Source organism: Macrobrachium nipponense, chromosome 34 (assembly GCF_015104395.2).
Source record: "Macrobrachium nipponense isolate FS-2020 chromosome 34, ASM1510439v2, whole genome shotgun sequence".
Taxonomy (NCBI): Eukaryota; Metazoa; Arthropoda; class Malacostraca; order Decapoda; family Palaemonidae; genus Macrobrachium; species Macrobrachium nipponense.
Window position 1 is genome coordinate 477,896 of NC_061095.1, and position 12,741 is coordinate 490,636.

Here is a 12,741-nt window from a genome sequence, read left to right on the forward strand (position 1 = left end):
AAAACATAACAGATCTATTTAGAAATAATAAATGTTTTTGTTTTGAAAAACAATACAATATTTGTGCAGGATGAATATATATACTATATATATATATATATATATATATATATATATATATATATATATATATCTATATATATATATATATTAAAAACAAAGAATTATTTCACCTCATCATCCTCTTATGGACCATTAGTAACGTTAGAAAATATATTGAAATTCATATCAGCAAAGAAATCCCACGAGGTCACGATGACGTCATACCTGACCTCATTAACCTTTACTCTAACCCTTATCACAAAAGGTCATTCCATTCAGAGGTCAGCAACGGAAGGCTTTATATCTAAGCTATCACAGTCCCATACCTAAGCACTTGTAATCTCGTGTGTTTTAGGAATCTCTTATATTTTTATCTTCATTTGTTTCGACGCGTGATTAGCCAAAGGGCAGGGGACCATTTTAGCTCCTTAAATCACGGTTTGAATGAAGTGACGTCACTAGCCTCAGGTCGCATTAGTGGTGCATTGTGGGTCAGGGTTGGATATAAAGGAAAGTAAAACTCCTTAGAATATTCTGCTCTAACTTATTTTGTTTATTTACATCTGCAGTGCAGGTTATTATTATTATTTTTTTTTTTTTTTGCTCTATCACAGTCCTCCAATTCGACTGGGTGATATTTATAGTGTGGGGTTCCGAGTTGCATCACTTTTCTTACTATGTGCGCCGTTTCTAGGATCACACTCTTCTGCATGAGTCCTGGAGCTACTTCAGCCTCTAGTTTTTCTAGATTCCTTTTCAGGGATCTTGGGATTGTGCCTAATGCTCCTATGATTATGGGTACGATTTCCACTGGCATATCCCATATCCTTCTTATTTCTATTTTCAGATCTTGATACTTATCCATCTTTTCCCTCTCTTCCTCTTCAACTCTGGTGTCCCATGGTATTGCGACATCAATGAGTGATACTTTCTTCTTGACTTTGTCAATCAACATCACGTCTGGTCTATTTGCACGTATCACCCTATCTGTTTCTGATTCCATAGTCCCAGAGGATTTTTGCCTGATCGTTTTCTATCACTCCTTCAGGTTGGTGCTCGTACCACTTATTACTGCAAGGTAGCTGATGTTTCTTGCACAGGCTCCAGTGGAGGGCTTTTGCCAATGAATCATGCCTCTTTTTGTACTGGTTCTGTGCAAGTGCCGGGCATTCGCTTGCTATGTGGTTTATGGTTTCATTTTTCGTATTGCACTTCCTACATATGGGAGAGATGTTATTTCCGTCTATCGTTCTTAGAACATATCTGGTTCTTAGGGCCTGATCTTGTGTCGCTGTTATCATTCCTTCAGTTTCCTTCTTTAGCTCTCCCCTCTGTAGCCATTGCCAATTGTCATCGCTGGCTAGTTCTTTAGTCTGTCTCATGTATTGTCCGTGCATTGGTTTGTTGTGCCAGTCCTCTGTTCTGTTTGTCATTCTCCTTTCTCTGTATATTTGTGGGTCTTCGTCTACTTTTATTAGTCCTTCCCATGCACTCTTTAGCCACTCGTCTTCACTGGTTTTCAGATATTGCCCAGGTGCTCTGTTCTCGATGTTGACGCAGTCCTCTATGCTTAGTAGTCCTCTCCCTCCTTCCTTTCATGTTATGTATAGTCTGTCCGTATTTGCTCTTGGGTGTAGTGCTTTGTGTATTGTCATATGTTTCCTGGTTTTCTGATCTATGCTGTGGAGTTCTGCCTTCGTTCATTCCACTCTTCCAGCGCTGTATCTGATTACTGGCACTGCCCATGTGTTTATGGCTTTTATCATATTTCCGGCGTTGAGTTTTGACTTGAGTATCGCCTTGAGTCTCTGCATATATTCTTTCCTGATCGCGTCCTTCATGTCTTGGTGTTTTATATCCCCTCCTTCTATTATTCCCAGGTATTTGTATCCAGTCTCATCTATGTGTTTGATGTTGCTCCCATCTGGTAGCTTTATCCCTTCAGTTCCCGTTACTTTGCCCTTTTGTTTGTTGACTAAGCGCATTTTTCTATTCCAAACTCCATCCTGATGTCCCCAGATACAATCCTTACAGTCTGGATTAGGGTATCTATTTCCTTGATGCTCTTACCATACAGCTTGATGTCGTCCATGAACATCAGATGGTTAATTCTGTTGCCTCTTTTCTTGAGTTGGTACCCGGCATCCATCTTCTGTAGTACTTTTGTCATGGGAATCATGGCTACTACGAAGAGTAGTGGGGACAGTGAGTCTCCCTGGAAGATCCCTCTCCTGATATTAACCTCTGCTAGTCTTATTCCAGAGCTTGTAAGTATTGTATTCCAGTTGCGCATTGTATTTTTGAGGAAGCTGATGGTGTTTTCCTCTGCCCCATATATTTTCAGGCATTCTATTAGCCATGTGTGTGGTATCATGTCGAAGGCTTTCTTATAGTCTATCCATGCCATGCTCAGGTTGGTTTTCCTTCTCCTACTGTTCTTCATTACCATTTTGTCTATCAGGAGCTGGTCTTTTGTGCCCCTACACTTCCTTCTGCAGCCTTTTTGTTGGTGGGGGATGGTGTTTGTCTCCTCTAGGTAGTTGTATAGCCTTTCACTGGTGATACCTGTCAGTAACTTCCACATTATTGGTAGGCAGGTGATAGGCCTGTAGTTACTGGCTATATTTCCCTTACTCATGTCTTTTTGTGCTAAGGATGTCCTTCCTGTGGTCATCCATTTGGGTGCATGGTGATTTGAGATACAATGCTGGAGTTGTTCTGCTATTCGTGGGTGTAGGGCCTTAAAGTTTTTGAGCCAGTATCCATGGACTTCATCGGGACCTGGGGCTTTCCAGTTTGGCATTTTCTTTAGTTGGTGTCTGACTGTGTCTGTCGTGATCTCTGTGAATATTTGTTTTATTCTCATTGTTTCTTCTTCCTTGACTTCCTGGAGCCATGTTGCATGTTTGTTGTGTGATACCGGATTGCTCCTTATGTTTTCCCAGAGTCTCTTACTTGGTTCGGCTTCAGGAATTTCTGGGTGGTTGTCTTACCCTCTTAGTGGCTGTATAGTCTTTTCTGGTTGGTTCCGAATAGTTTGTTCTGTTGGTATCCCTTATTTCCTGTTCATGTACCGTTGGATCTTATGTGCTTTGGCCTTAAGCCTCTGTTTTACATCTTCTATTGTGTTGTTTAGTCCCCTCTCTTGTACTTTATATTTCTCGTTATTATTATTATTATTATTATTTTATTTTTGCTCTATCACAGTCCTCCAATTCGACTGGGTGGTATTTATTATATTTTATTATTATTATTATTATTATTATTATATTTTTATTGATTATTATGATTATTATTATATTTCAATGTATCATGGCAGATGTTGAATAAGAATGACTTAATTGTAATGTACGCCTTTTTTTCCCTTCTTTTTAATTGCATTTAATTTCAGAATGACAAAATCAAAATAGCTGTCAGTAACTTATTAAGGCAATAATTACGATTCGAGTATATTTGAGTTGAGTTCAGACGCGAATGTTTTTGTAGCAAGTCGGGTCTGCATCGTTGCAAATCATTATCGCTATTGGTGCGAGCGACGTCGAATGACTTGCAAAGATGAAAGGAGATTGTTGAAGTATTGTTATTAGTTGGAGAGATCGTGTATCCATTTACGGAGGATTTGATTTAAATGATGTACGCCGTTACTCACAGCGTTTTGCGAATTTCCTTTCCATCTCATTGAACATTTAAATTCGGACGTAATGAAAGCCTCCTATTTTCTCTCTCTCTCTCTCTCTCTCTCTCTCTCTCCACGAAAAGAAGTAGGTGAAAAACCATAAGGATATTGTTAATGGAATTGTCTTCCCCTAAGGCGAGGAACTTGCTTCCTAAATGTCCAAGAATATTAGAACCTCTGGTCTATAGGTAGGAGCAGACTACTACACTATTGCACAATGTCTTCACCACCCACGCTAGGCCCTGGGGCAACCAGGCGTCGGCTACTGATGATATAGCATGTAGCCTTTTAAGTTCCTCCCCAAGCTCTCCATCACTAGCACTTTGGAGGTCAAAGCTTAACCTGCTGAACTACCACAACCCTACGGTACAAAATAATCAATATCAGTCATTAGGGGATGATTAATAATACGTATTTAATCTGCAAAATCATGAGTGGATCCTCATCGGGGATCCGATGCTAATCCTTCCACAATTAAACAGATTTGCGTGACGACAATCCTCGAATGTTTCTGAAAACAGCGTCATCAGGGAGGAGGAGGAAGAGGAGGAGGAGGAGATCGTCTAATTAATCGGACCTTAATCACATTATGAACACGGGGCTTACTCCTGAAGACCAAATGATCTGACGTTAATGAGGCCTTGTTCCATCGTAGGCTGGCTAGGAGGTATTTGTATTCTGACTAAAAAAAAAAGATATATCCCTGGAATTCTTTAGATACTGCTAGTGGTCGTGGATTTTCTTCTTAGCATCTAATGAGTATTCGAGTATTGATTCTTCTTGTCTGATGTGAGTCTTGTATTCCCTGTTTCAAAAAAAAAAAAACGTTTTGGTATATTATTAGTTTTACAAAATCGAAATATGTATATATTAATTAACCTAAGTATAATGGTAATCACGGCGAGCCTAGAATTAGCATCAAATGAGGCTTAAACAGCTTATATTCATGTTGTCTCTTTTTCTAAGTTGTGTATTCTCTGTATATCATTAGGGCCATGAAGTTGGAAAGATATATTAATTACATAGATATGATAATGATCATTGTCTAGCCTTTAAGAAGAGCAGAGATGACTGCTGAGTGAGTTACTGGAACCTTTGCAGGTTCTGGAAAATCACTGGAATGACTAATTTTAGGGTCTGTTAAGTTTGGAGATTGGTCAGAATATTATTATTCAATCTGCCAGGAAACGTTAGACCTGAGTAGTGAATAACTTTTGTATACCTGGTAGTGAGCAGACTAAGGTGGGTTGCAGTCGAGAGTGAAGGAAGGTTTCCTTTTCGCTTGTTCTGGGAGTAAGCCTGCAAATTACTTTGTTGTTGTTGATGTTGTTGTTTTTGCTGTTGTTGGTCTTGTTGTGGCAGGGTTAGGAAAGCCTCAAAAGGTCTGGAAAAGGTGTTTCGCGTTGATTTCAAGATACAGGAATTTTAGGATAGAATATTTATGATTTATTTGTTGGAATGAAAATGTAACAAATAAATAATGTGAATGTTAAACAGAACAGAAAAATCATTTCTGAAATAAGATATAGCTCATTTATTTTCATTTTCGCCGGTGATACAACGCTTTGTATGACCGTAGATTTTTGCCTGGGCCCCGAGTAAGCTGGAGGTCGGATCACGCCTTGTTCTTCCTCTTCCTCCCGTTTCCTCTCACCTCCATCTCTCTCTCTCTCTCTCTCTCTCTCCATCTCTCTCTCCTATTCTTTCTAATTAGGAAAGCGGAATTACCCCAGGGGAATTTTCTCCCTTCTAGTTGAAGGAACAGTTCTGTCAAAGTACCTCTCACTAACAACTCGGTAATTGGTGAGAGAATTATTTACGCAGTGGATGGGGGAACGAGTCGTTTTTTTATATAAGACCAGATTAATTAAATGACAATGCATTTGCTGAAGGTATTTGAGTTCCATTGATAAAGGATTGCCTACAGAAGTCCAGATATTGTCTTATTTTAAAATGAAAATAAGTTTAATTATAGTAGGATGTCTGCCCGAAAATTTTAATATCTCAGGCAAATATTAACAAGTAATTGTTGTTTTTTGTACCAATATAATGCCGTATAAAACCATCAGCTATGACCCGTAGGCTTTTCAGTTGCTCACCAGAAGCGGTAGAGTTAGGGCACGTCACATACACCTCCAGAAAGCGCTGCCAGATGCACGATCTATGGCTAAATGTAACCTTAGATAAAATAAAAACTACGGACTCGAGAGGGTTGCAATTTGGTATGTTTGATGATTGGAAGGTGGATGATCGAAATACCAATGTGCAGCCCTCTAGCCTCGATAGTTTTTTTTTTTTTTTTTTTTTAGATTTAAGGGTGAACAGACAAAACCAGCGCGATAGTTTTCTTTTACAGAAGACTAAAACCACACATCAATTCTCCCACAAGCCAAAAGCCGAAGACAATTTTGAAGAAATATACACAACCACTAAGCCTTCTTAACTAGTAGTATTTAAAAGACTTGATCTTCTTCCAACATAACCCGAACGAATTTGCACAACTCAAGGGTTTCGTCGAGTACGCCCTTCTTCCGCTGAGAGAGGGTCATTGGCGATCCTTGAACAATGAGGTTGGTAGCTTTCTGGTAATCCTCGAGGATCGCTGGCTGGGTTTCGAAGGGGAAGGACGAGCTATTATTATTATTTACATTATTATTATTATTATTTAATTTTTTTTTTTTTTTTTTTTTTTTTTTTTTGCTCTATCACAGTCCTCCAATTCGACTGGGTGGTATTGATAGTGTGGGGTTCCGGGTTGCATCCTGCCTCCTTAGGAGTCCCATCACTTTTCTTACTATGTGCGCCGTTTCTAGGATTACACTCTTCTGCATGAGTCCTGGAGCTACTTCAGCCTCTAGTTTTTTCTAGATTCCTATGATTATGGGTACAATTTCCACTGGCAATATCCCATATCCTTCTTATTTCTATTTTCAGATCTTGATACTTATCCATTTTTTTCCCACTCTCTTTCCCTTCAACTCTGGTGTCCCATGGTATTGCGACATCAATGAGTGATACTTTCTTCTGACTTTGTCAATCAACGTCACGTGGTCTGTCTGTTTGCACGTATCACCCTATCCGTCCTGATACCATAGTCCCAGAGGATCTTTGCCTGATCGTTTTTTTTTCTATCACTCCCTCAGGTTGGTGCTCGTACCACTTATTTACTGCAAGGTAGCTGATGTTTCTTGCACAGGCTCCAGTGGAGGGCTTTTGCCACTGAATCATGCCTCTTTTTGTACTGGTTCTGTGCAAGTGCCGGACATTCGCTTGCTATGTGGTTTATGTTTCATTTTTCGTATTGCACTTATTATTATTATTATTATTATTATTATTATTATTATTATTATTATTATTATTATTATTATTATTATTATTATTATTATTATTTCAGTGGTTTTCTGTTGGTAAGGCTTGATGGAATACCTCCCCAAGTCCTCACGGAGGTTCCCACATCTCTCTAGTTCCCTACAGATGTTCCCACATCTCCCTAGGTTCCCAAAGTGGTTCTTATATCTCCATAAATCTCTACAGATGTTCCCATATCTCCCTTGGTTCCCAAAGTGGTTCCCGCATCTCCATAGATCTCTACAGATGTTCCCACATCTCCTTAGATCCCCATAGAGGTTCCCACATCTCCCTAGATCTCCATATGGGCTCCCGCATCTCTAGATTCCCAGATTGGTTCCCACGTCTCTCTAGAACCCATTTAGAGGTTTTCATATCTCCCTAGATCTCCATAGGGGCTCCTGCATCTCCCTAGATCCCCACAGATGTTCCCACATCTCCCTAGAACCCCAGCTTCCCATATCCTCCTAGGTCCATTTAGGGTTCCCATATCTCCAGAGATCCCCACATAGCTTCCCATATCCCCCTAGATCCCCATAGAGGTTCCCGTGGGGAAATAGAATTTTCCCTGACACCCCTAATTCAAGAAGGGGACAGCCCTCGCTAATCAAGATTCTTCTTTTGTATGCATCGCGAACAAGACGTTATAAAGATGAAAAAAAGAAGGGAATTATCCTCAGGCTACTTAACAACGCACTTGGCTGCCTCCTCCCTCCTCCTCCTCCTCCTCCTCCTCCTCCTCCTCCTCCTCCTCCTCCTTCTGTGCTAGGTGACTGTGTCATTCTCTTTATTTGTTTGGCAACAGGATATCTTGGAAAGATGGCGATAGGATTTCAGTGAATTTCTGTATACAGGTTATGTAGTGGGTGTGAGGAATACTTTAAGATGGCACTGGGGTCTTATTGGGGATTGTCTCATTTAGACATATTTTAGAAATATGATGAGATTTAGACATTGTAGAAATATGAGGCAGATATAGACATATTGCAGAAATATGAGGACGAGTAGTGATAATATTTCTGGATGTATCACAGATAATCAGTCTTTCTTTTTTTTCTCTCAATTTTTACTCCGTAATAAAATTAATACTACAGAATTCTTTCTGGGTTTTCAAATGCACTTCTTGTGCTGAGTTTTGTCAGTTTGGGAATGTTTATTGCGTGTTTTTTTTTCTTCAGTTCATAAATTCAATTAGTCCTGAAATGAAGTCAAAAAGGACACTAAGAAAAGTTTTATTATAATTATAATTACACACACTCATTCCCTCGAAAAGTTTTTTCAACACACATGCACACACAGGAAGATGTATGTTGCTCGTACGGTTGAAGCAATATTTTTATATATTATATATATATATATATATATATGATATATATATATATATATATAATGTTATGTATATGTTGTGGCTGTGTGATTATAATCACATAATACATGACACATAAAATATTATATATATATATATATATTATATATAATATATATATATATATATATATATATATATATATAATATATATACATATATTGTGACCAAGTGCCAAGTATCTGGTTACTACACTTACCATTCATTAATCGTTACCTCACAACAGCCAGACACCTGAACCCTCATCACAGGTACTAAACGACTGAATACTCTAAGGGCAACAGTGATCCCTTAACAACTTACCAGTATTGCAGAAAATCAGACTAAGTCCATCAAAACAGGTGTGAGGTAATCTTGTAAGTAATCAAATTAATCAAAGGGCATCACTCCATCAACAACTTTAAAAGTCTAAGTATTTCCCTGATTTCAAAAGGCTAAGTACTTCCCTGGTTCTAAGTCACTTCAAGTTAATTGAAGGAAAACAGATCAATTACCACTCTATGTTTCTACCTAACATCAATATAATCATAATTAAATACTGGTGTAAAATAAAGAAAACACTTATAAATATTTTAAATACAAAAATTTATTATTAAACTCAAAATTTATAAGTGAAATTCACAATATCAGGGAAAATTACTGTTACTTGAAAACAAAGTAAAGTTCAATTAATTCTTGAATCAATTCAGTAAAATTAAATCAAAATTAATTTATCACAAAATTCAAGAAAATTAATTCAATCAAAATTCAAAAGTGTTAGGCGATAATTGAAATTTGGAAATTAATTCACAAGTGCTAAACAACAATAAAATTTGAAAAGAATTCTAAGTAAATGCAAATTAATTCACAAGTGTTAAATTCAATTAATTGTGCAACGATTAAGTAATGAAAATAACTAAGTTAATTAAATTGTGAATGCAAACGAAAACACAGAAAAATGTGGAAAATACCAAAATTGCAAAAAGTATTAATCACACAGAATATAAAATAAAAAGACACACTTCAATAAGAAAATGGATAAATGCACAATACATAAAAACCACTTAAATAAGAAAATGGATAAATGCACTTCAAATGAAAAAAACACAAAACACAAAAATTTGCAATGTATAAAAATGTAAATCTTTTCTCTCAAACCTTTGTAACCATTAGTTATTCGTTCTCTAAACCATCGTAACCAATAGTTATCAGTTTCTTACCAAACCATCATAACCATTAGATATTAGTTATTAGTTAACCTCTGTTCCTATTAGTTATTAGTTGCAACTAATAAAAATATAACACACTTTACCTTGGTATACCAACTTCTTTCTTCAAAAAATTCACCAATTCACAGAAATAGGCACCATTACACACACTTGTAAAATGTTTGTTCAGATTCCGCAAAAAGCACTAAATAACACTAAATAAACTCTAAGAAATATCAAATCTGAAATCTACAAGTTACGAGTGACCATTTTACGTTATTTTAATATCAGATATGGCGAGGCAGAGAGAGAGAGATAGAGAAGTGTCTGAATGGAACGCAGTTCTAAGATGCAATGAAAATCTCTTCCTTAAGGAAGCTGGACAGTGGAGGTGACACAAAACGTTTTGGGACACAATTCTTTCCAGAAGCTTCGAAAGTGACGCAACTTTACAGACAAAATGTGAAATCTGCAAGTGGCTTTAGCAAAGAGGTACGCGTATGAAATGATTCTGCTCAACAAAGACACGTACCTGCTCGATCGATCGAAACAAAAGTCCCTTATCAGACGCGATGAGAGAAATCTCAAAACACAGCGAAGACCTCGAGGTCTCTAATCAAACGTGTTGACTTAATAGGGAAACATTCTTAGTTTCGAACGGACAAAGCAAATCTCTCTCTTTTTCTACATTCTATGTTATATATTCTTTTACATTATGTTATGCGAAATCTGAACACACATTTAAAACATCCTAATTCTAAGCTAACTAGGAATCTGAAAAATGTTGCACAATTCTACATAACATTTTATAGTCTAAGAGGAGATATATGCGTTTTGAAAGTAGCAATATATAATATATATATATATATATGTGTGTGTGTGTGTGTGTGTGTGTGTGTGTGTAGGTTATGTGTATGTGTGTGGCTGTGTGATTATAATCACATGACACATGATTTGTGGAACACACATCGCCGTAGCTGACAAAATGAAAGAAACTGGCTGTAGGCCCTGTTCCTGGTTTCGACTTTATTTCCAAGTCATTAGCATAATTGTGTGCATAGATGTATAGATGCGTGAGAGTATGAGGCAGACGTATTATACTCTTAGTCTCTCAGTGCTCACAGCCTTTCACGATACACTTGGATTATCCTTCGCTGGTGTCAGATTTCCTATAGGACCCACAACCATACTGCAGATCGGATTTTCTTGCCTCTTAATGAAAAGAAGCCTTCGAAGGGTCTCTCTCTCTCTCTCTCTCTCTCTCTCTCTCTCTCTCTCTCTCTCTCTCTCTCTAGCATGTCTTCATTTTCCCCGAAACTGAGTAATTGAGGTCTCGTGTTTCGTAATTGGTAAAAGAATTTTTCTTACGTAGGTTTCAGGAGAATATGAGTTTCTCGGTGTTCTGCGAAGGGAAATTATTTGATAGTAATTAAGTACACACCCTACTACTTCCCCACTCTCTCTCTCTCTCTCTCTCTCTCTCTCTCTCTCTCTCTCTCTCTCTCTCTCTTTCAGGACAGACAGTATAGAAGCAAGGCAGGAATTGATATATGTATGTATGTGTATATATATATATATATATATATATATATATATATATATATATATATATTATATATATACATATATATACACACACACACACATATATATATATATAATAAACATTAAAATAATAAACATTAAGATAAAAATAATGATAAAATATTAATACAAATAAGAATATATTATATGAAAAATAATTCAAATTCAAAATAAAAATGCAAATAACAAATAAAATACAAATAATGAAAATACAGATAAAAATTGAACAATAAATATATAGTACTAATTTTGAAAATAAAAAAATAACGAGAATAGAAATAAAAATAATGAAATAAAAATGAAAATATGAATAATAATAAAATGAAAAGAATAAAAAATAAAAAATGATAAAATATAATAAATAAATCAATTATATATATATATATATATATATATATATATATATATATAATAGATATATATATATATATATATATATATATATTATATGTATATATATATATATATATATATATATATATATATATATATATATATATATATATATATATCAAATCAAGCTACAAATGTCCTTTAATATCTAAATTCACTGACTGTCCTGATTTCGTCCCCCGTCCACTTGGACGGTGGTTCGATCCCATGGGGGGACGAAATTATTATCAATTAAAAAAAAAAAAAAAAAATTCCCCTTCGGTACATATATGAAAATATATCATTTGGGAGGTAAAGTGAATTTAGATATTAAAGGACATTTGTAGCTTGATTTGATATATAAATGGATCACGGTTCGATGTGATAATTATTCATAACAAAAGGCTACGTGCTGTCAAACGCTCGAATTGGCCAACATGGTAGACGGGGTTTCATATCGATTCTAATTACGAAAGCGCCCAGATCGAGGGTGATTTGTAAGGTCAGAATCGATATGAACTTATAGCGTCTCTGTTGGCTGATTGGATAGCGTCACTGACTGTCCTGATTTCGTCCCCGTCCACTTGGACGGTGGTTCGATCCCATGGGGGGACGAAATTATTATCAATTTTAAAAAAAAAAAAAAAAAAAAAAATTCCCCCTCGGTACATATATGAAAATATATCATTTGGGAGGTAAAGTGAATTTAGATATTAAAGGACATTTGTAGCTTGATTTGATATATAAATGGATCACGGTTCGATGTGATAATTATTCATATATATATATATATATATATATATATACATATATATATATATAATAATTTATTTATTTATTATATTTATATGAAAATAATTCAAATTCAAAATAAAACACAAATAACAAATAAAATACAAATAATGAAAATACAGATCAAAAATTTGAAAAAACAATCTAAATATAGTACTAATTTTGAAAATAAAAAAAATAACAAGAATAGAAATAAAAATAATGAAATAAAAATGAAAATATAAATAATAATAAAATGAAAACTATAAAAAATAAAAAATGATAAATATAATAAATAAATCAATTATATATATATATATATATATATATATATATATATATTTCTATATATATATATAATTGATTTATTTATAATATTTATATTTTCATTTTAT

At 35.4% G+C, this 12,741-nt stretch overlaps 1 protein-coding gene across 1 annotated transcript in view; it reads left to right on the plus strand.

Moving 5' to 3' along the window:
• LOC135207742 (uncharacterized) overlaps positions 1 to 7,451 on the plus strand; it is a 113,472-nt gene extending 106,021 nt beyond the window's left edge. Inside the window, exon 4 of the mRNA XM_064239568.1 lies at positions 7,253 to 7,451. Coding sequence (XP_064095638.1) covers positions 7,253 to 7,451 — 199 coding nt within the window. The remainder of the gene's footprint in view (positions 1 to 7,252) is intronic.
• The last annotated feature ends 5,290 nt before the right edge of the window (positions 7,452 to 12,741 follow it).